At 39.4% G+C, this 25672-nt stretch overlaps 1 protein-coding gene across 6 annotated transcripts in view; it reads left to right on the top strand.

Moving 5' to 3' along the window:
* The first annotated feature begins 1211 nt into the window (after nucleotides 1–1211).
* The window catches only part of myocd (myocardin), a 61579-nt gene continuing 37118 nt past the window's right edge, over nucleotides 1212–25672 (top strand). For 5 of the 6 annotated variants that reach the window (XM_081600145.1, XM_008437731.3, XM_081600150.1 and 2 more), the window contains exon 1: nucleotides 1212–4702. In XM_081600145.1, coding sequence (XP_081456271.1) covers nucleotides 4543–4702 — 160 coding nt within the window. In that variant the 5' untranslated portion in view covers nucleotides 1212–4542. The remainder of the gene's footprint in view (nucleotides 4703–25672) is intronic. The other variant, XM_081600146.1, reaches the window with a different exon arrangement.

Raw genomic sequence — 25672 nt, forward strand, 5'->3', positions numbered from 1 at the left:
ACTTTAAATTACCCCAAAAGTTATTGCAATAAATCATGACGATGTTTTCTGGAGACCATTTTCCAGTAATATATTGGTAACAGCAGAATAATGTAAGTACACCGTCTCAAAAATTAATGAACTTTAACTTCAAATAAATATTTAACATTAGAACCTGGATGGGGCTGGTTTTATTTAGGGATTGCAAAGTAAATGGAAGCTGTATTAATATGCAAACCACACTTTTCACATTTTTATTTTTATAAGTGAAAAATCTGACACAATATTGTGGTCATTCATGTTGGTCTAGCTCATAAACACCTAATAAAAACACTGTGGCTGTAAAGTCACAAAATGTAAAAAAGTGCAAGAGACGTGAATACTTTTTGAAGGTGCGCAAACTGTTAAAAACAACCTGCTACGACGATTTCAGTCAGATGTGTAAAATCAAATGTTATTAAGCAGAAAACAAGAAGGAGTTATCATAATTAGCTCAGCTGGAGGCTTTACTTTACCGGACTGATTGCAACATAAATTCACAATCTTCCGTTGGAAATCCTGGACCAACCCCAAGTTAAATATTACAGGCCTTGTACCTTTGGCTTAGTGTCAACTCAGCTGGTGGCCGCTTTCGAATGATAAAAAAAAAAAAAAACACACAGCTGAAAAGTGTGAGGGCAGAGGGAAAGACACAAAACGGAAAGAAAACATACCAGATGTGACTCCTCAAATGAATAATTTGTCAATGAAAGAGCGCAGGGCAGATGAAGGGATCAGCTAAAGGCTAAACGTTCAAAACTACAAACAGACAGCGCTTTGTCATTCAGTGTGAAATATAGCCTTCACTAGTCGCGACATGAAACAAAAATCTAGATTAAAGTATCCTGCTTATGAATTATGTAATGCCACTGTGAACACACAAGCCTTCTATAATAGGAAGTAGACTACTACAGCCCGCCTCTGGGACTTTGTAATTTAAAAGCACTTCTTGCATATTTCAACCAGTATGTAACTGTCAGAAGAATACGATGAGATAACCTCGTTGTTTATGGCTCCAGAAATGCTTTTAATCTCATTTTGTTCTTTAATTACGTGGCGGAAGAGTCCGACTGACCTTTCCATAGCGCCTCACGTCCGTGTGATGCTAGTGACGAACTCTGGGATGTCTGTAGGCCGGTGGCAAGCAGACAAAATAATGGCCTCATTTCTGTGGAAAAGTCAAAGTCAAAAAGTCTATAAGCAGGGAGAATTAAAAAGCTGTATTTGAATTAGTGGTGGGACACGGCTAAAATGTTTAACCACAGGGTTCATTAATCATATTTCAACAAAAAGTTATGTCCAAAGTGCAATTATGCTTATTCACCTTTCAAGTGTTTCAGGAAACCCTGGTCATTCTCCACTGTGGATGCTAGCATTAGCGAACAAAGATATTTATTGATATTTAAGTTACTCAGTCATCAGATTGAAACAAAGTGCTATTACACATCTTCATCTTTCAAGTGTTTCAGGAACTCCTGATCATCCATGCAACTTATTTTGAAAAATACCTTTTCACAACTATGAACGCTAGCATTCGCATTGGGGACGTCTGTGCTGCTGCAACACTTTTTATGTTAACGTGCTATTTTTGGCCTGAATAGTTTTGATGATATACAAACTTTTAGTACAACTTGAATGCAACACTCATCTTTTCCAGCGTCCCAACAAAACAAAACAAAAATTAACCCCCAACGGGCTGAGAGAAGCTGTTCTGTTGTCCATCGCTGTTGTTTGCGGATGTTGCTTGTGTGTCAAATTTACAGACGTACCAGAAACGTAGTGTGGAGGTTCCTGCTCAGGTCTTTTGCATGTAAAAAAATAAAAATAAAAAATGCGATAACTTAAAGTGTTAATTCCATGTTATTCACAGAAACATCATCAGAAATACAAAAAGGAGGCACCATTGCCATGGATTAAAGTACCACCATGACCGACGTGCCAAAATTCATGCTTTTGTGACATTCCACTAGTAAGATCTGGGAGCAATTATTTAAACTCTACCGCGTAATAAAGATTAACATCCCCATCATCAAGAAAATATAGGGCAGGCTGTGAACTCAAGCAGATAAGCGACTGCCTGTTCTCCCAGCCACCCCTTAATCTGCGAGTCATTAAAGACGCAGGCAGATAATGCAGAAAGCATTCAGGCCAATCGGAGAGAATCAACGGGAGGACAACTCTTTATAGGAATCTGCTATCAGCTCATCTTGATGGAGCTCCTAATGCCATGTGTCCACGTGTCTTGGCTCGCATTGTGTTGACTCTGAAACGCAGAGCACCATTCACAAGATAGCATCAGATTATAAACCTGACTCTTTTGAAGACAGGCTAGGTTACTTTTTCCTGTCTTTTTTTTCCCTCCCTCCTCAGATGCACGCTTCTGCCTCTGAGTCACACAACGAAGCAGCTTTTTTTTTTTTATTCCCCCTCAGTCAGTCTAGTGTCACATAAAAAAAAAAGGAGATTCACTGATAACTTGTTGTGCTCTGAGCTAATGTGAAACACCAAGCTGAACTTGGGTGTCTTTGAGGCAATGTTTTCCTTCGCCTATCTCTTTGCCTATTTCAAGTCCCCTGTGGTATAAATTGTCAGAGCGAACCCTATCTGCCTCTGGGTGGGCTTTCAAAGCCGGCCCATCAGTTAAGGCTTCAGTAAAGAGGTTCCTCCTGATGCGACGAGGAAGAGTCCCAGTCGTTTCTGGCCTTTTAACAGGCTGATTTACTGTAACTGTTGTCTGCATTCGGAGGTAAATGCATGGGTTTGTTATTTTTCGCCAAGGCCAGTGTTTATGTACAGTATGCTGTGGAACCCGGTTTTGTTCTTTCAGGCACACAGCATGTAATCTATGTGTCAAGATATCGTGTGAGTAGACGCAGTGCATTCAGGGACGTTTCCTCGAAGATGTGAGTCCAATCCCACAAGACTAACCGGGACATGATCTTCTGAGAAGCAACATTTAATAAGTCAGGTTTAAAGCTCTAAAAAAAATGTGCTTGAGCACCTGCCCTTTTTGCTCCTTGCCCCCAAGTGCCCTTTTAGTCAATTTGTTTTATTTTTTTTGTATTATTATTTTTCTAAGCCCTCTTGTGACACATAACATGTACTAAAATTATTATTATTATTATTTTATTTTTTATTTTTTTGTACAACATAATAAGCCCTCTGGTCACCTTGTTACCTTTGACCTTTTGCCCGTGACGCACGACGCAGTTGCCTCTCGCGCAGTGAGATGAGGCGGCTAACTGGAGCTCAACGTAGCGAGCGTTCCAGATTACAGAACAGCTTTTGGTGAAAAAAAAACAAAACAAACGTTTTTGGTGAATAAAGTGGAGTAGACTTGCTACTTGTCAGATGACGGAAAACGTTGAACGTATCGTTTCTGCTTCAGCACAGAGTAGCGGTTTAAGCAGAGAGGTAATGAAATACAACAGACACTAACAGGCCTCTGCGTCTGCCTTTCTCTGAAGAACCACGGAGCGGGAGGAGACAGCCAGGTGAGGAGAAACTGTTCTTATCTATCGATTCAGTATTTTTATCATACAGACATTAGGCTGTTGTTGTTGCGCTATTAGCTAGCTGATAGCTAACGACTTTGCTAGCAAAGCAAGATAACTAAAAGCTTCTTCCCTGTATCGTTAATGATATCAGTCATTCTTCAGTATCGCTTATGCAATAGGGGCACATCGCCCGTCCAACACCGATCATCTCCATAATGGATATATGTCCGATCTTCTAATTTCCTTTGCTGCATAATGTACATTTCATTTATTCTGGCGTTAGGTAAATGTATCTTAAAGGAAAATAACACTTAAATAAAAGTCCAACAAGGATATTCATTTAGAATTTAAAATAACTCACCCTGAATTACCATGATAGATATAATGAATGTAATAAAAGTGTGTCATTAATGAAGGGGGGAAAAAATCTCAACCCAGACTTTAAGTGAGTTTAGGGTCTGGTTCGCAGAGTATAAAGTTACATTTTTTTTGTGCCATAATTTGAGAGCACACATTTTCAGTCTTTTATTCTCAAAACTTTTAATACTTGTGCTTACATTTTTATTTTTAAAGCAGGACTTCAGGACTTAAAACTTGTAATGCTTGTGCCCAAAATGTTTGCTCTCTTAACTCCAGCTGGTTAAGAGATGCACACATATGGCTGAATGTGAGTTTGAAATAGGATCATAAACATCCAGCCACACGCCGGCGTCTGCCTGAGCCGAGACGGGCCTCCGAAACATGAAATGTGGAAAACATGTTGTGTTCTGTAAACACTGACTTGGCTTTATTCCAGCTTTTAGTGTCAATGAAAGAGTTTTCACATTTCCCCATTCACGTGCTTGTGATGTTTTTGCGCTTATTTAAACTTGTTGTTTAACTGTAACAGCTAACCGAGGCCGTGGTTAAGAGTCGCTTGTACGTGGCCCCCGGTCTGCCGAGCGTTCGCTTTCACGGTATCTTTCTCTCTGCTGAAGGGAGGTGACCCAAGAAGAAATGTCATCCGCTGGGGAGTGAAGGGGGAGCCATGAACACTGTGAAATGCTCAGAGGTCTGCAACGACACTCCACGGGACAGACGGCATCCCGGTCTCCCACAGAGGGCCACACATGCTGGCAGAGAAGCTGGACGGCAGACGGACAGGCCAAGCCACAGACCCAGGAAACAGACAAGCGAAGGCAAAAATGGTGAGTTCAATTATATTTCAAAATTTTCCGAAGTTCAAGCAAATACAAAATTTGTGATGGATTTTTTAAAATATTTTTTTTAGCTTTTCTGAGATATGCTAACATGAAGTTGGGCAGAGTAGAAGATAACTCCACTTTGACTAACTTGCTTCTTCAAAGGGTGTTTTCGTGTCTGGTAGACTCAGTTTGATTGGGGAGAAAAATTGCAACGTTTGTTGCATTTTCAGCTGCTGTGTTTCGCTTTCACACTGCACTGTGTCAGGCAAGCCAAACCCTTTGAGCAAGCTGTTCACCTCCTCTCCTGTGGAGGCGCTGCACTAAGAAGGAAACTACATAAAAACCTGTGAAGAAGACATGAGCGCAACTTCCTTCTTCACGAAATGGAAACAAAAATGGAGTGGAGTTTAGTGGCTCAACACGAGCCACTTACCGCGCTAATGCTAGTTAGCCCCAAACAAAGACAAATAAGTTCAAACATATTGCTACTGCAAAATAAAATCTTATCTTAGAAAACAATTAGAGGAACCTATCCAGTAGGAATACCACATGACAACCGACAATAGCATATACCTTGGTACAATATGAGGCAGACGTGATGGTTGCCTGAGTCTTGTGTTACTTAGTTGAAAACCTGAACTTAAACCCAAACCTGAGGAGTTTCTCACTCTTGACAAATACGTAATTACATTTTCTAAAATGAGACAGAGTTGAATAATCAGACAGTGTTCATATTGCACCACTTCTACTGAGTATACATAGGTCAACAGGTTTACAACAGTAGGATGCGTGCAGAACGCCGTCACCTTACATTGCCTCGTTAAGAGGAAGCCGTTAAGTGTTGAGTTCATGTACCTTGTAAAATCAAAAATTCCTACCCAAAGCATATTGAGGCTGAAGATTTCTCAGTTTGATTCAACAACATCTGCCTGTTTACCTTTGAAAATGAATGAAAGAGTCGGAGCGCCGCAATTAGTGCAGAAAGGATTTAAGTCTCGCTCGTTTTCCAAATCCCGTTTACGTACCTCAAACTTTTTTTTTTTTTCTCCATCGAATCCCTCTGAAGACTAATCCACGCTGAAATATCTCCTTTTCAGCATCACAGCCCAATTCAACCTGACTCAAATGCCACTCGCATGACAGCGCCGGAGGTGGAAACATTTGCGGAATCCTGTGTTTTGAATCGATATTTTTAGTCCCATGTATGCACACGGGCTCTCAAAATAGCTGAAACAACAGAGGGTTTCTTTACTGCAGCTGAAGCCCTACAAAGTTTTCCATGATGTCATGTGTGGCGAGGGAGTAAGGGTAACAGAAGACAGCGATGGACATAAAGTGTAATCTCCTCAATTTCATCCTGTCGTTTTATCCAGTGGTTTGGAGGTGGGAGGGCGTAAGAGAAACAAACAAGAGAAGGGTTGCATGACAACACAACAGTTTTCAAACAGCAGTAAATGAGATAACTCTTACTGACGCGGTGACCTCCTCATCATTAGTTGCAGAATGCAACATTTTGAGCAAACCTAATGGTCATTATCCGGTTTAATGTCGTCATCTCGTAGCTGTCCACCAGAGCCTGAGGGATTTCACACAGTAATGTGTTTTTTATAAGTCGATAACGGAAGGCTATACATCCTGTGATTCTCAATTTAAACTAAGTAAATATAATATAAAAAAGATATTTGTGACAACTCCTGGGGGAGTTTTGCTTTTTCTTACTGTGTAAATTATTAAAATTCAAATCCACTACACGGTTGATGCTTATGTTTTCTAATGCAAATATTTTTTGTTTTAAGGAACAAGAAGATATTAAGTTTAGAATCTAATATCTATCTTTAAAGAGAAAAATCTAAAACCAGAAAGAGGAATTGTATTGTTTCCCCCTTCTAAAGTATAGCTGGCTTATGTTATGCTAAACATTACATTGGTGAATGGAAGCAGTTGGAAGTCTCACTTTTTTTTTTGCACAAAATCACAAGTTTTATTTGAGAAGGTTTACCTGAAAAATTGTGTGGTAGTTATCAAAAATATTTTTAAAATTAAAATACTAACAGTTAGTATTCTGTTTGACCCGACAAACTTTAAGCTAATCCAAATTTCAGCTATACTATACATATCATACATATATAGTTAAAAACCAGATGTTTGCATACACTATATAACCAATACAACATTTTTGTCTGGTATTAAGTAGTTCTAAATTTTTCCTGCTTTAGCTCACGTGATTATTGCCAACAACATTTGTATTTGTTACATTTCAGAACAAACACAATCGTTTGTTTTTTTCAAATTAAGAGTCGTATTCACTGAAGGTTTGAGGTTTCAAATAATATGAATTGTGAAGACCCAAATGCAGCAAGGCAAGTAAACGATCAAAGTAGAAGTGTTTGCAGTGGGTAGTAAGTTATTCAGATATTATATCATACTTTTTTGTTGGGTTTGTGAGACACTAAAGCTTGCAGTGTTTAAATCATAATCACAGCTTTCCCAAATTGTTTAGAGGCAAAGTATTCTCAGTGCATGCAAACTAAATTTAAAGAAAGTAATAAAAAATGTCTAAAAAGATTATCTTGGATTATTCTGGTATTTTGCAAAGAAAAATTATTTTGGTAATCTTGACTGAGCTAAAACACAAAAATTTGATTTAATGTCAGAGCCTGAGAAAGAAATGGGTTATCTTTTGGTAAATTGTCTATAAACATCTGTAGGAATTAGAACTTTACCTCTTTAGACATCAGTGGATGTTTTGCAGTGACAAAGATAATTAAAAGGCAAAAATCAAGCTAAAATGGTGCATTTTAAAATTTGGGTAACTTTATGCTCACAAACACTACAGTCTGTCACCTCCATGATGTGTCTGATTGAACGATCTATCGTCATTAAGGCATGAACTGTAGAGTGTCCTCATCCCCCACTCTTTGGGTTCTTCCTCCACGTAGAACCAAGCGTATAGTTTTATTTTATTATTATTTTAGAATCTTGGTGCAAAAAGCGAAGTACTTTTAGTAGATGAGGAGAAATAAAAATGTTGCACATGGCTTCCTGCATGTGGCGCGAAGGTGTTCTGAAGATTTGATTTGTCACGCCGCTGGACAGTTGTCAGGTGTTTCTTTATTTGGAAGAGTTTTTTTCTATACAACATTTGTTAGTGCCATGATGAACAGCGGCTTTCAAAAAGTGTTCCAGTGTGGATTTATTTCCACAACACAACTCTGTGTGTTTGCATCGCCGTTCAGCTTGAGACGCTTAAGACCACAATCCATCTAACGCTGGTTTACAGTCTGGGCAATGCAGAGGAGTGGCAGGTTTGGCCTAAAGCCCAACGTCAGTACCCGGGATCCCACCAAGGTGATGATGTTTCCTCCCGCTCGTTCTTCAGAAATCTCCGTGGTTACCATAGTCTGATAATAAACGGCTTCATATAAAACTGAAAAATACTTTTTTTTTCTCTCTTTTGGATCAACTTCTTGAATTGCGAATGCACATTAGAAGAAAGCGTCTCCGTTGAGAGAGACCACACGATGGCATCATTAACACAATTTTGCCATCAGAGGTGTTACTGCTGAATCGCTGCCCACTTAGCCTTTTTTGTGGAGTGGAGACGGGTTTCTAATAAATCTGCTACTTTCTAGTTTATGGTTTTACATTGATGTGCCGTGTAGGAGGGTTAAGATTTTTCTCCAGCATCAAGTTAAGTCTTGATGGCAATGATTAGTCAGTTCTGCCCTGTCCAATGCCTCACAAAGGAATTCATGCCCATTAAAATTTTTCCCATTTTTACACACAATAATTACAAATTTTAGTGTACTTCCATTACCTCTCTTATGCCGAGTCAAAACTCAGGAGTGGAATAGTGTCTAGAAACACTTTTTGCTGCAATTACAGCTGTAAATCTTTGGATTATATCTAACAGTTTTGGCCATTTAGAGACAAAATTTTATTAATTCTTTGCAAAATTGCAGAAGCTCAGTGTGACTGGATAAAAATCCATCCACTTGTTTATCCTTGCAAAGTCATGGGAAGGCTGATTTCTTTCTCCAGCCGTCATTGGGCAAGAGGCGTGGTAAACCCTGGAAAGGCTGCCAGTCCATCACAAAGCTGGAGAAAAACCTTTTCGGTAAAATTAAGTTATGGAATTATGTCATCCTAACACATACTTATATTTATGTAAACCATTCCATCGTACCTGTGGCGATATACTTAAGAATCATCCAACAGCACAATGACCTCTTAGGACTTTATCAGGCTTTTTTGACCATGTTTTGTTCCTTTCATCTTGCCATCATCTCCCTCTCCCAGCTTAAGAAATGCATCTCCATAACGTGTGTTGCTTCCCAATGTGTCCGATGTGTTTAGTAGTTTTACATGTAGCCCAAAAATCTGGAAGGAAAAAAAGTATTACCATCTAACCAGAACTCCTGCCTGCATGTGCTTATTGTGTGGTTTGAGGAAAACTATGTTAGCTTAGCTTAACTTCGCCTGGCTTAGCCACACATTTGAACTGACACCAGATGTGTGAATTAGTCATACTAGGTAAGCTATTAAAGGCTTTTTGAAAAAGGGACCACTTGCAAACAATACGTGTTCCAAGACCTTTCTCTTGCCACTACTCCAGCTTTTTTTCAGTGGACCTCAAACACTTCTTCTATTGACCGTTTCTCACACATGAGCTGTGAATCTCTGCAGCTCCTCCAGAGTTATCATGGGCCTCTTGGCTGCCCGCTTCTGATTAATAACCTCAATCCTTGTCCTGTCCTTTCAGTTAGATGGACATCTTGGTGAGTTGTTCAAGGCTTTTGTTTTGAAGTATTTTACTACAGCCTAACCCTGCTTTAAGCTTCTCCACAACGTTCTCCCTGACTGGTCTGCTGTGTTCCTTTGTCTTTTTAAAGCTGTTTATTCACTCCATCTCTAGAGGAAATGGACAAGATTGGGGTATTGGAGTAAAGAGCTGAATACAAATGCATGCTACACGTTTCAAGATGATTTTATAAAGAAAACATTGAGTCTGTCTTTCTAAATCTTAGTAAAACTCACTTAAGTTTACGGTTGTAGGTTGATAAAACGTGTAAAAGTTAAAGGGGTGTGTGAATGGACAGCACTTGCATCTTTTTTTCCATCTTTTTTTCTGGGCTGAGTAGGGGATTGACCAGCTAGCACATTTCAGTAAAAAAATTAAAAAAAGCTTCAAATGACTCTTCAGGTCATAAATAAGCAGCCAGGAACCAGAGATGTCTCTTGCTAAACTTTCACTGACTTCAGCGTTGCAACCCACATTCACCTGACATAAAACTCAGCGGCGCTCTTTCGCTCAGCGAGACGAACGCGATGCCTGCTTGGCAGCTGACGGCTCTCCAACACAAAGCGTTAAAAGAGCCTGGACTCTTTCCTGCACCAGCTGGGTGGATTCCGTGCTGATTGGACGTACGGGGAGCGGGAGGGAGGAAGACTACGCTCATCTGGAGGATATTAGCCAGCGACGCTGATGGACGTGATCAGCCCCAACGCTTGATCTTTTCATGTAGTTTAACATCAACCTCTCCAGTCTTGTTGTTTATGTAGCGCTGTGTCCTTAAGCTGACTGATGTATCCCCATCAGAGATAATTAACTTTGCTCTCTTATTAGAGATTGTGTGTCAGTGTAATGGCTTTCATGGCTGCAGTTAAGATTCAGACTTTGAGAACAGCATGAAAAAGGACTGAAATGAATGTAATGAACAGATATTACTCCAGATACGATAAGTGCTGCATGTTCTTGTTTGCTTTGCCGTCTAAATGACCAAAAAAGCATTTTCAACAGAGCTGCCAGGAGTTCTGTCTGAACCACTATCTGCCTGAAGCATCAACGCCATAACAAAGAAAAATCGTACTATTCTGTTAGTCTTAGGCAACAGGTGCCGATGCTTTTTTTTTTTTTTTAACCAGTCCGCTGTTGTTTTTAGCTCCTAATTCATCCATGAAATTACTCAGATGTTCATTCATCACCCGAGCAAAGCCGAAAGCGGTAGACACACGGACCAGATCCAGTTGATAGATAGGACGTTTCTGAAGGCGATTATTACCTCAGCGCGCACGAGCGGTAAACAGATTTATTATTTATCCGAACCACACCGCGTAAGGTGATGAAAAACGTAAAGAAAGGTGGGGTGGACGGGGTGGTAAGGCATGAAATAGTTGCTTGTATTTCAGAGGAGAACAACAACAAAAAAAATATGCGAGCTGTGTTTGGAGTGCCGACCCAAGATTGTAATTGGTTTCATATTTAGGTTTGCTACAGTAAAAACCTACTGACAGCTATACAGGGGTACTGCAAAGTCAGACAAATAAATGATTCTGTTGCCTTTGCTGCAAAAATGCTGCGCAGCTGCTCCTGCCAACTGACTGGACATCGTTTCTTTTTTTTTTTTTTTATTCTTTTATTTTAATTTTTACTTCTTTTTTTCCCCCTCTCAAAGCTTTGAAAAATCCGTCTGCACCGGCCAAGAGCTGTTCACCTAACTGGAATGTACAGTTAAAAATTGCTTTGCAGCTAATATAAATACAGAACAGGACTGTTGCAGCAGGAGAGCAGGTCTTAGTCACTGCTTCATCCAGGGAAGTAAAAACACGCTCGTGTTGTGTTGATACATTCCTGGGTTTGCATATTCTGCTGCTGTCCTCCATTACCGACAAGTGATTAAAAAGATGAAGTCACCTGCAGGAGTGTATCACGATCAGCGACGGCATGTGTGCCCCAAACGTTAAAAATGCTCACTTTAGACACCACTGGAATGGAAAAATAAATTGTTTTAAATTTAAATACTTGTTCCTCTGTTGGGAAATTCAGGTTTAAGGATGGAATGACTTGAGTGTCAGTATTAATCAAGTGTCTAATCAACATTTTATTTTAAAAAAATGTATGGCAGAAGTGTACGACAAACTATTGCAGTAATACTAGGAAATAATAAAAATATATGAAAACTTATTACGAGAGTAGCCATAATATCATGAGATAAAGAATAAAGTCCCAAGAAGTTGTTCAAGAATAAAGTCATAACGTTGCGAGAAGTCGCATGAGAATTAAGTCGGAATATTACGAGAAGTCGTACGAGAATAAAGTTGTAACATTATGAGAAGTCGTATGAGAATTAAGTCATAATCTTACGAGAAGTCGTAAAGTTACGAGAAGCTGTACGAGAATAAAATCGGAATGTTATGACTTTATTTGACTTTATTCTTGCACAGCTTCTCGTAATTTTATTTTCATTTTCTTAGTGTGGCCTTAATAATCTGTCATAAAAGAGCAATGTTTTTTTTGTGATAGTAGGGGAGCAGAGGATGTTTGGAATACCTACAGTCTTATTATAAGACCCAACACTACCTTCCTATGGATCTACTAACCTAACTTTTGTAAAACTAACTGGTTTGTATCCTAACTTTCCTTTAAACTTTTGCAAAACATCACTGCCAATATCCGTATGCTGTTTGTTCACTAACCTCTAACAAACTTGGATTTATCCTGAGATTAAATAACACACAGATGGATTCTGTGTACTGATTTGGTGACCTCTGAATGTAAGTCGTTGAATTGGGTTTTATTTAGGGAAATATGACTAAAGGGGCTTGCAATAGATGCAAACTTTACAAATTTTTATTTGCAAGAAAAAAACGTATTTTTTTAAAACTACTCCACAACAATGCTCTACTAAAATCCCCCCAAAATACATTGAATTATTAGGCTATAAGGTGCAAAAAAAAAAAAACTTGAATAATTTAAACCGTTAAAAGAAAGGGTGGGAAAGAAAACAGCGGCGCTATCTCTCCTCAGAGAGATCAGCGAATCAGGTCATCGCCGTGCGATTTAGCACTCTAAAGTTACACGGACGGCGGTCTAATCTGCGGTCGCCTGTAATTATTCCTTCATCAGCTGTTAGTCAGAGTGATAAAGACCATGTCGGATTATCTTTCTCCAAAACTCCGGAAAAGATGAGGTCATTGCATCCACTTGGATATTTTTAGGGGGCCGGGGAGCTCTGACGGTGGCGTACTAAAACAAAACGCTTCGAAATTCAATTAAGGAACCACTCAGCCACAGTGACCCGACAATAACCCGGAGTTACTCTAAAACAAAGGCTCTGCCGGCCAGCCACCGTGCCGCCTCACATGTGGTTTGGGGGAAGAGCTGCGCTTAGAACCACAGATTCTCAGGGGCTGCCGGGATTAATGAAGAGTTTCTTTTTCCAGGTGTTGTATTGTGGATACAAGAGCTTTTTGGGCAGCGGGCTATTTTTTTTCTTCTTCTTCTTCTTCTTCTTCTTCACAGTAGAAATGAAAACAGTAACACAGACCTGATCCAGGCCGTGGCTTAGATGCGAGCACATTCCAGGCCTAAAAGAAGAGCAGGAGAGACAGGTCGGGATCATTCTCGGATATCAATCACACGCCGCACACTTCTGTCCGGGTCTCTGGAACGGGAGAACGAGGAACATCTCCAAAGTTTTCACATCCCTTTCCAGCCTTGTAATTCCGCTATCTAACACCCTGATGAAAATAAATATGAGTAAAAGGCCCACCTTAATCCATTCTGTCGTTTTTTACATATTGTTCTATCGTTTTCGGCACTTCTTGAGACTGTTTGTCATGTTCTATTGCTTTCGTTGGCCCGGTCCGAAGCTGCAACATGGGTTTTAGATTAGGAGTAAAACACAAAATGTGTCGGCTTCGCTTTTGGACAGCAACAAAAATGTGCCATTGCAAAAGAAATTACTGCAAACCCCTAAACCTTTACAGCTGAGGTTTTGGCATCGCGGTCAGCTTTGATAAATTTTCCATTATTCATTTTTAGTTTGGTGTATTTGTGTAACCACAAAGCGCACTTGTTCACTTTAAAAATAAGATGACTAATATCAAAATGTTTACAATTCAGTTCAATCCAACTAGCTGTAGCTTGGCAAAGAGCAAGTGAGAGGGTGATTGACAGCGCTAAGACCCTCCCATTGCTTCTGATTGGTTGTTTCTGTAGTTGTTGCTGGGAGCACAGAGAGAAGGTAGAGGATTTTATTTTGTTTCTTTTTTTTTCCACAGGTCATCCATCCACCTTATGTTATACTGTCATAACATAATGATAATTTTGTTGTGATGAATATCTTTTAATAAGTTACATACTGCACTTTTAGCTTTTGATTGCATTTCATGAGCATAAAGAATTGGTTGAGAAAGATCTTAAGGAGTAATCTGGTTAGGGTTTCAGATAAGTAAATAGATGAATAAATATAAATAAATTAGACGACAACAGTCGAAATCTTGATTATAAGTCTATAAAATATTAAATATATATTTTCCTCTGCTGCAGCTCAGCTCATAACCCACGCACCGTCTCAGTTTGTTGTTTTTGGGGAGCAGTTAGACATTTAAGCTCCAGATTTCCAAACCTGGGTAACTCAAACCAAAGTAGTTATGGCTAAAAAGCACCTCTGGCCAGACAATAAGCTGTATATTTAATTTTGGGAATTAACTTTCTCTTCAGCTGTCTTGACGTTGCACTTAAACCAAAACTACCTTTAACGAGATTTGACAACGAACTTTGCAGCCTTATTTTTTTCCCCTCCTTTACTAATTTTTAAATAACTGCCTTAAAGTACGACTTTTCCGTAATGTTTGTCATTCCAATTGTCTTCCTACAACCTCGCACTGTTCGACGTTTTACTTCTGTCTTCGCTCCTCGGCACTCATATTCTTTATTGTTAGAACTATGAAAGAACATCTTGGAACACAATGTGCCCAACATATAAACCGTTTCTACAGTTTCATATATTTATAGTTGATATTAATAAAGTCCAGTGCGCACTGATTCCATTTTGAGCTTCTCCATGAGTATCATTTGTCAGATTAAAAGTGCATTTTGAAAGTAACCTTTAAGCAGGTATTAAACATACTTTTTCATTACGTCCAGATTTCTGTTGTTAAAATTGGATTTTATTGCTCTGATATAATATTCTACTTGAAATGTCATGTTTTCATTAACTGTAAGCAGAAAACGGTCATAATTGACAGAAATAAAGGCTTTCAAACAGCCATCTGTGCGTGGTTAATCCATATAATGTTTCGCTTTGTGAAATGAGTGGAATTTTTCAATAATCCAATTTATTGAAGCAGTGTGACGCTAATGTAATAAAATGGAAATTAAAATACCAGATTTTTTTTTTTTTTTACACAATGCAAAAGATGATCTAGATCATTTATACCAGGATCAGTATCATCAGTCTGTTTGAGCGTCCATTCATCCAATAAGTTGCATTTTAAGAGGCAAAGAGAATTACACTAGGGTTTATTTACCTCTACTTTTCATAAAATGTGTGTTTATCAAGCAAAAAGTCTGGTAATTTCACATTGGTCAAGATGTGCAGATTATTCCCGGATCTATGCCAATGCAGTTTTGTGCATTTGCATAGATCCCTATTACATCCCTGATGTAATGGGGATATAAATCCCTATTACAGGACCCAGAGCTTTCCTTGCTTGATTTATTTTTTAAACCACTGTTGTGCCCCTTCACTGCAAAAACACAAAATTTTACCAAGTATTTTTGCCTAATTTCTAGTGCAAATATTGTAGTACACTTGAAACAAGACCAAATTAGCTTGCGAGTAAATTTTATGCAATATATAGCAGCTTATTTTGTATCAGTCATTCCAGAATATTGATAAAAGTTCTTATTCCACTTGCAGATTTTTTCCACTTATTACACAGAAAAATGCTTGTTATAAGTGGGGAAAAAATCTGCCAGTAGAACTAGTAATATTTGATCTATATTCAAGAAATACTTACTTAAAACAAGCTCCTGTGTCTTGCTAACAAGCTAATAGCAATATGACAAAACCTGGTAGTTTTGTCATATTTCAAGTGTGTAAAGAGATTTTTATAAACTAGACAGACGTACTTGGTAAGATTTTGTGTTATTGCAGTTTTTTCACCAGCCTCTATCTGGGAGTGACAGCCTAGCGGAAATTTAAAATTACTCCATATGTCTATGCATTCCTTTTGTGAGCGCGTTATCATTTCTGACCCAACATCAGTACAGATTTTGGTTATTTTTGCGGATTAATAAATTAATAATTGGATATCAGAAGGCGATTAATAGATTTTTTTTTTTTTTTAAGAAATTTGAACGAGGTGAAGCTAAGCTATGCCTCTTGAGGAGTTCTGGGTAGAACATATTTAGTTTTTTTTTTTTCCATCTTACATAAAAAAAGTCTGCAGTCTTTGGGCAATTTTGGTGAAATTATAGCTGTGAATAGCGATTGGCCTATTTTTATTTTATTTTTTTAGTCAGTATCGATGCACTCCAGTTAATTAACCGATTACTGAATTAGATTATTACGATAATAGATTCATCACGATTATTCCGATTTAATCGCTATGGTTAGATATCCAAGATGGATATCTAACCATAGATATGGTCTCGTACCATTTCTCTGTTTCCTTGCAGCATTTTTTTAACCTGCCGTAATGTTTATAAATGGAAATATGCGAAACTGCAGAGGGCAGATTTTCTCTCTTACATTTCTTTCAGGCACAAAAACGTCAGATCCTGAAAATATCACATTAAAGCCTTTCTTTTTGGTTTTTATTGCCCTCTGCAAACTCACCAATAACCCAAATAATGAACACATGAACAAAAAAGAGCGAGTGCAACAAGTCCTGCTTCTAATAACTGCGATAGCAGTCGTGTGTCAAGGTGTGCAACGCGAGCAAGACGAGGGTTGCATGCAAGGTGAAATCATTCTCAGCTCTGCCCCGCCTCGCCCTCCCTTACATCCTCATGTTGTAAATAAAAAAAGAGAAAAACTGAAGAATTCATTTTATGGTTTTTACTAGTCAGCAACCCAGGTATGCATTTGTCAAAGTAGGAAGAAAGTTAGAACCATATGTTAATTTGAATCGGAGGCACCTGGTTGTTATTACGGCTGGATGACAGAAACACACACCGAGCCGCATTCTTGGAGATCGCAGTGCAGTCTACAACGAGCGTATTCGAATAATAATAATAATAAAAACAAAGATATCTTGAGGCTTCGCTTGAAATCGACTGATTGACAGACTTACTGAGAGCTCATAAAGCTGCGATCAGGTCCTAGAATCTCCAGATAAAAAGCTCAAGTTCTACAAATTAGTCTGCAATTTGCTTTACTGCTTCCCTCTCAGTATGTGGGCTCGTTCGAACGGAGAGTTCTTTCTCGACTCTCAGGTGTTGTTTTGTTTTTTTTTCTCTTTCCTAGTCAAATCTCAAACAGGTGTTAGAAATAAAACTTGGAGAAACGGTATTTTGTCGTCAGCTTTCTACCAAGACTTATTCTGCGAGTCTAAACAATGCGGTGAAGAAGCACGACTACGGCAATAAATTAAGGTTGAAGGACAACAAAGCCACAAATTGTCCGGAAAAATGTTCTTGGCGGAGATGAATAGAAATGATAAATAATTTCTTAAGTGATCAAGCAAACTAACTTCATAAAAAAACAAAGGAGGCTCTAAGAAAGGCCTCTGCCATGGTAAATTACTCTGCAGTAATGCGTTTGGCTTGTGCATGCCAGTGTTGGATGTGGACACCGCTTTACTATTCCAAAACTCATCTTGAATTGTTCAAAAAAATTTGACAAGAAAAGCACACAAGCAGCATAGACTTTAAAGTTTAATCCTGGTGACTTAGGTTTATTTAATGCCCTGAGAGCAAGAACTCTGAGCTAGAATCTGATTAAAAGTGGAGGGAAACAAACCAATTTTTTGTGGACTCTTTCTAGATCTATGCAACATTATTTTAGAGACTACTATTCTACACATTTTGCACTCTATACATATATATATATAGATAGATGTATGTGTATAGAAAAACATTAAAACAGACATGAAGCAGGAGAAACACACAAGTTTATGAAATCCACTGATAACATGCCAGCGGTTAGCTAGTTACTCATTTTAGTTCTTAAATGGGCAATATTATGGAAAATTTACTCATTTTTAGCTTTACACATCATGTTTTTCTCATCAAAAACATACCTGGAGTGTTGCCTTGATTCTTTCACGCATGTTTGAGAAATCCTTTAATCCCCGCCCTGGAGGTGCAGTTTCCAAGCTTCCGCTTCACAGAGCACCCCTCCTCCACTCAGCTCCTGCAGACTAGCCAGCAGCAATTAGCAAACATCTGATGGAACTGTGCATCTGCTGAGCTCATTACACAAGGCATTTCTCAGTGAAACGCTGGTAAAAACGTTGTTAAGTGGTTAATAGAGGAGCCATGTTGTGATGACTTCCTGAAGGCGGAGTTTCAGAAAGAGCGGGAGCTTCTTAAAGAGACAGAGGTCTAATTTCAAGGCATTAAATTACAAAGTCAAATTTCTTTTAAGTCATATTTGATTGCATTTTTATAACAACTGCAGTTAACATACTTACTTGATTGTTCTATAAAACAGCACTATGAGCCTGCAAAGCACATAATGCCGCCCCTTTAAATGGCTAAATCTACCTCAAATGCTTTTGAAAAGGACTATGTGCATAAAGCAGGTCAGCACGTTAGGCATCTGGCAGAGAAAACAGGGAGCGGGTAAAGTTTCGAGTTTTGTTACAATTTTCAAAAGAAAAAACACAAAATAATACATTTAGTCCTTTTTACTTTGAAAAAACAAGTCACTGTGTGCATGTTACATAGAAAACATGCACAGATAAATGAACATGCTTCAAAGAAGGAAGAAACTAAGAGATTGCAACTTGAACAAAAAAAAAAAAGGTTAATAGTCTCATTTTTGTAGATATTTTATCCGTAGATCACTTCAGGTGTTTTCCAAATAAGATAGTTGAATCCATGATTGCTGTTTCTTGGTACTTTATACCAAATTATAGAATTGAATCATGAACAGTACCTTTCGCACCACACCGAGATGGTAAAGCATGTGTTCTTTACAGTTCGGTCTAATTCTGATCATTCTATGTTTATGGAAATCGTTCTTCACAGCATAGAAATTTAATTAAAACGGAGTGGGATCAGGCCGTGGGCACGGTGTTTACTTTGGTTTGATGGAGAAGCTTCTCCATCAAACCTGGTCATAGTTGGCTTTACTGTGAAATTATGACCTGCAAAGACCAGGCTAAAAGAGATTTTGTAAACGATTACAAGGGCGAATAGTGGCATGAAAGTTGTTTATCTGTATCCTCTGATATGTAAAAATATATCTGATCTGACATTATGCCTTTTTATGGAGTCTGTTTGGGGAAAGACGGCCTTTCCTTTTTGAGGCCTGTACTAGTTGGGCTAGAACCGATATATACACTTTCCCAAATGGTCCCTGATTATAACTGCATGTAAAAGGTTTGAAATGGAGGAAATAAGCTAATAAATAGCTCCGGTGCTCACTCATCTGCTGTACCGGTGCAGCTCAAGATCACAGAGGGATTAGAAGTCCCCCTGTAGGAGTCCAGACACGTTGCCAGTCCGTTACACAGCCGAAACAGAAAATCTGCAGTTGAGCTAACTTTCCTGTTTTTTGGACTGCAGAAGAAAATCCTGGTGCCTGCTGAAAACCAGCGCGTGATTGGGAAACTCTGGATTCAAACCAGCACATTTCTCATCGCGCAGCAACATTACTCAAACTCAGCTAGGCGGGATGGACTGGCATCATCGCCGTCGTGTCAGAAGTCTTAACATTTCTGTTGTACCGATATGTGACACTCTAATATTCTGAGTTTGGATGCTCGTTATTTGTCAGCCATAATCCTCAAAATGTCCAGAAATAAAGTTTAAAACGGTTTGCTCTTTGTTAAGAATCTGAGTTTCACTTTCTGAAATGAGTGACAAAGTATCAATTTTTTTATGACATTCTAATTTTCTGAGTGTATTCAAGTCAAAACAAATGGCGTAGATATAATTGTTTTATATGCTTTATTTAAGCAGCAGTGACAACATTTGAGTGAAAGCAGCTGTGTCCTTTTTCATAAATGTCTACATTCTTGGTGAAAGTGTTCAAATTGTACCACAAGAATCTCACACAACCTCATTCCTGGACCACAGTAGCAAACATTTGGGTAAGCTTTGTATTTATTTTTAATTTTTTTTACTGGATATAAAACAATAAAATCCATCTGCATTGATTAAACACTCACCGCTCATCCTTTCCCTTCAATCTGAAATACAGTAGCGCAGCAGTTGTTCCGCAAGCTCTGCCGTCACTCCCGCTGCGTCAGAGACGTTCTAGCGGTGACCTGTGGGACCTCTGACCTGCAGAGTCTGAGCTAACGGAAAAGCTGTGCAGGGAATTTTCAGACAGCCAACCCCTAAAGTCCGCAAATGTTCTCGTGTCTGACAGACGGCGGTGATAAGAGTCACCAGGCAGCACATTCTCGGAGCTCACAGCATTCTGCAAGGTCGCACGTTTTGTTTATACTTGGACTGTTCCTTTCTCTCCTGCTGAACACTTAGTGTGTCCAGCACTCCTCCAAGTTCAACTCTGAAGCTGTAAGGCCGGCTTTGATTGGGGGCGCCGCTTTGCCCATAGGAAAGGAAAAGTGAAGAGGCTTGACCCGCTGACGCAGACCAAACCAGCCACCCGTCTCCGCTTTCCGGGGTTACTCCTTGTTGCTCAACGCGCCTGCTGCTGTCTGGTTCTGAGAGGATGTTTATTTGACAAATCGCGCCCTCGGACGTGCCGAGAAGCCCAGACATTTCCTAACTGTCAGTCAACCTGACGGAGACTTTAAGTGGACAGTTTACAGGCCTGTGTGAAGTACACAGAGTGAAAGTCCTCCTTGTCAGCAGGGCAACAAGGTGTCTCCTATCCCTGATGAGGTTCGGCATGTCTGGCAATTTGTCTGTGTGTGAGTCTCAGTGAACGGCAGGAAGAGACTTGTGTTCATGTCATAGTTTCGGTGTGTTTGTCCCTTGAACAGAGGCTCTTCTACTAACTCCTTCCAATAACTACACTATCAGAGAACGGGACACGATGTTCTGGTCTTTTTTTTATCATTTCACTTTTGCATCCATCACCATAATGTTTCCTTATCAGAAAACTGTAAAAACATCTTACTTGCAGTACAGAAAATCTTGAGCTCTTTAGGAGTAACTGTCATTGTAGACCAGGGACAAATTTCCAAACCATCAACAAGCCAACACTCAGAGGACAGACAGCCACACAACCGACCATAAGTGACGGTTGTCGAATTAATGTTTGAATGTTGCTATGGCAATCAGGTTATCATGCATACAACTCACAGGGATCATCAATGCCCAAATAAACAAAATAAAGACTTTGCTGTGTCTTCATTTGACCGATTAGCTATGACCAACATAGCTAATTATGTCAACGGCTCAGTCTAACCACTCTTGGCTCTGCCCACACATCCAAACCGACTTCCCGACAGAAACTACAGTCCATAAAAAGCCGTTGCAATTAGTAGCACTTCTTTATTAGCTTTCTTCATGTCGTTATAATACTGTCGACTCTCATTGTCAGCAATAAACTTCAGATGGCAGGATCCATTATTTCTTCCGTAAACGATGCGCTTCGGTTTGACTTCAAAGTTCTTCTTCTGCGCATGCGAGTCGTTAGTGGACGTAAACCATTCACACAAAAGTAAATTTGTGATCTGGTTTGATTAGTAATATGAACAATCATGTAAAAAATAAAATAAAAATTGGATTTCAGCAAAAATATGAATTGTACATCAAGCCTGGGACTGATGTGAATTCTGAAACGATGAACCAGATTGATAGAATGAAGGGGAAGTAGATTTTGCATAATTCCAGATTGTGTGTGTAGGATGTGGATTGGGGAAAGTAAGGATGTTTTGCTTGGATGGATCTGAAGCGACTGAGGTCAGCAATAAATATCATAACATAACATGACTAAGCTAACCTTGGAAATATACTTGAGAAATATTCCAGCAGACCGATGACTGGAACAGGACTTTTCAGTATTTGATAATGACGCAACAAAGGCACCGGTTCCCGACTGTGGCTACTAGCCTTTTATGGCCCTACATAATCTCAGTTATTACATTACTAGATGTTGACTAATGCCTCTCTGATTTTCAAAAAAAAAAAATTTACTAAATCTGCAAGGAGTATTTTTGACAGTCATGACTTGAATTATTGACAACAACCATCTTTATGAAAGAATTTGTTTTCTAAGATAATTTAAAAGGCGTTCAAACGATAAGGAAAGAAAATCTCCATTTTCTGGCGCCTTACAGTGTATACATATCTAGATGATACAGGGCCTGGACAAGATATCCAACAGCATGCTACCAATAAATCGCTTGCAGTCTCTCAGACAGATGAATCATTTCTGTGTAATCAACACTTTTGGAGTGGTTTTCCTCCTTTTCCTACTGTTTACTCCTCCCTTCTTCAGCCTCACATCCCTGCCTTGCTTCCGGCTCGCGTGGAGCCATTGAGTCTTTGCGCCTGCGCTTGTGGCGCTGATCCACAACTCAATGGATGGCCAACCAGTGACATCATGTTTCATCATGGATATGTGGGAGACAGAAAGTGACACATTTGGTCGCCGTGACACAATAGATGTCTCACCCACTTAAGTTCACACTCCGACTCAGATCTAATTGTAGTCGTGAGTGTGGTGTTTCTGTTGGTATCCCAAAGAGAGTGGCAAGACCTTGAAGGTTTCCATGATTTTTATCGACAATTTCTATAGGTCTAGACCAGTGTTTCCCAAACTTTCTCAGGTCGAGGAACACTTACCACATTTAACAAACACTCACCAAGCAACTTGAACTTACCCCTGCAATAACACATCTTAATATGTACAACCTGAAATGAAAATATTAGTTTCTTTACTCGTTATCTTTGTACCTTTGTTCCTCCGAATATGAAGGGTGGAGCTGTTTTTAAATGTGACCGGCCACAATAAGACCATGAACAAGTCAACTCGGGGAGTTTTAAGTTATTTATGGATTCTGAAAGTGTGGATACTAAGCTTTCCAATGATGGAAATCAAAAATCTTTTTTACTACAAGTGCACTAAATATTTTAGGGCTATTTGTAATTTAGAAGGATAATAAAAGAAAAGTTGTGCTGGCAAAAGCAAACATTTCTTTCAGACCAACAAAAATAATTATATTTTAAGTGTTAAGATGCAGTTAGTCAGCTGCATCTTAACGTGACGATCTCTGGTATGTATTGTCATAGTGTTCAAAAACAAACGTTTTGTAACTCACCCTGAGAAACTTTCAGGCTTTCTTTTTAGTAACCCGGCTCACATCACGGCTAATAAACCGTTGTTTACGTTCAGTACCTTGTTGGTCCAGGGACCACAGTTTGAGAAAGACTGGTCCAGACTCACTTAGCTAATGGTGAAAGTATAATTGTCATAATTACAGATCTTAATCATTGAGCATGGTAAAATGCGGATGTTAAAGTTGCAGTTCAATAATTTACAGCTTTTTCAACACAAGATATCCATAGACAGCTATCTCTTCAGGCACTGTGGACGCTGTGACCGAACACACTGTGATCATAATGGCAAACAGCAACATTATTTATTCATGTCAGCGTACAATCTCAAACAATAATTTCTGATCCCATAAAAATACCTGCCAAAGCTAGGTGCAAACGGTGCTTTTGCTGTTCATGGTGACACCAGTAAATTATTGGAGAAGTTCAGGTTCTTTGTGCCTCTTCCAAAGCAACTTTGTTACTTTTACTACGCCTGTCAAACAATTTTCATGGTGATTACACTGGAATAAAGGGGGCTCATTTCAGCCTCAGTTAAACTGGCTTGCAAGATTTTGGTTTTGTTACTCTAATATGCATAGAATAACCGTGGATGCAGCCTCTGGAATTTTGTTTTCTGCACTATTGCCTCACAGCAACAAGATCTCTAGCGCGAATCTCAGCCCCTGAGACACTTCTTTAACTGCAAAAATATAAAATATTACCAAGTATTTCTACTGCAAATGTCTTAGTACACTTGAAATAAAACAAAACTAACTTAGAAGTAACAATTCAGCAAGAGGTAGGAGCTTTAAGAAAATAATTCTTTATTTTTGATGAGAAAGTACTTAACATTGGCAGATTATTTCACTTATAACAAGACATTTTCCCACATTATGAAATAATCTGCCTAACGTACCTTTTCATCAAACATTAGCAAGCTCCTACATCTTGCTGAAAGGTTACTTATAAGTTAGTTTTGTTTCATTTCAAGTGTACTGAGAAAGTAGACCAACAATACTTGGTAAGATTGTGTGCTCTTGCAATGTTGTGATGTAATTTTCACCAGGTACAGTACAGAATCTGGGCTACATATCCAACATTTTGATGTTTTTCTGATAAGCCATCCCTTTTGCCTTTAGACATGGTCCTACACGTTCAGAACCAAAATGTTTCTGGATCATTGTGGCAAAGTTATCCTTTCATTTTTTTTTCATCTTGCTCCACTTACAGCTGTGCTTTTAGCTAAAACTGTCAGTGCAGAAACCTCACACATAAATGGTCGATGCTTCCTAATCGGTATTAAACAAGGAAATGGTCTCCATCAATCCATCCACTGTCTACACCTGTTAGGATATATTGCCCATTTCAAACGGTCACGGGGACAACATGGATGACTTGCCCGTCCATCAGAGGGCATATACCAATGGTGGCATTTAACTTTTCCTCTTCAGATGGTTTTTAAAAATGCTGTTTTGTTTCATTTTACTTTTGAACTCAATGTCCCAACGACTTGTCTGTCTTCCAAAGAAGTTGCTTTTCTTGCCCGATCGCTTAAGACAAGCCAGATCGGAACCTGTACGTCGGATTGTTATGGCGTTGATCCTAACTTCAGTTCATAATTCACTTTACAAAGGTGGCCAACTGTCAGCAATTGTTGTATCTACCATCACAGTGTTTTAGTTGTGCCTTCCATTTACCGGCTGGCCCTCCGTGAAGACCACCCACCTTATTTTCCTCTAAGGGTGCTTCCCCTGCCTGAAAAATTGCCATAACCAGTGATGTAAAGACAATGGTGTTCCACAGTTCACACTTCTGTTAAACGGCTCAACAGCATCAGCCTCGCTTTATGTGATTAATCAATCAATCGTGGCAGTATCCAAGCGTGGCAAATCATAAGATTCTCAATGGAGCTGAAGCGCACGCACGCACACACACACACAAGCTAGGAAAAGGACAACAAAAACATACATGTAGCTCCTTTCAGAATCCTGGAACAACATTTGATCATGACCCACTGAGGTTCCCTGTAGCGTTAAAAGCAAGCAGAACCTCGTAGCTGTTGGTGCCCCTTTGTTGATTCAGCTTTTGGTCTGGGGCAAGGAAGAAAGGAGCGTTTGTCCAAAAGAATTACCAATCACGGGAAAAATAATAAAAATGGGCAAAGCACCAAATCAATGGGGCAGAGTGACGATAGCATAATGTCTCACTGACAACTCGCATAAGTCAGGCCTCTCCGCATCCCGCGGAGAGACGATGGAACACACAGCCGTGTGTTTGGTTTGAACGTAGAGTGGCAGAAAATGTCACCCCTGATGAATGCTCCGTAGCGCTGATAAGGCGTACCCCCCTTTGAGAGAACATGCAGACATGACGTGCACACATGGGCAGATAAATGTGCACGCGCACACACACAGATGAAGTTCTAAAAATAAATCTCAAATTCTGAAGGGTCAAGTGGAGTCCAGACCAGCAGATACCAGCTCTGTACTCATGGATTAGTCTGTGGCCTGCGGCAGCCTGTTTCTGCTCTCCATCTGCCAGCGACCTCAACTGCTGTTCCCAGATCAGCTCACACAGCAGCTAAATTTCACTTGTGTTTGTTTTATGTTTTTGTGCGAGAACAGAAATATGACCTTGTGTCCGTATGTTTGCAAACATGTTTTACATTGTCAAACAGACGTCAGTAGGGGAAGTGATGGCTGGCAGGGTTGTGGGGACGACAAAACCGTTGGAATGGGGTCATTTAGGAAGTGCTAGAGAGACTCAAATTCTCCCCA

The sequence above is a fragment of the Poecilia reticulata genome, chromosome 19, assembly GCF_904066995.2.
Source record: "Poecilia reticulata chromosome 19, P_reticulata-male-v2, whole genome shotgun sequence".
Lineage (NCBI taxonomy): Eukaryota > Metazoa > Chordata > Actinopteri > Cyprinodontiformes > Poeciliidae > Poecilia > Poecilia reticulata.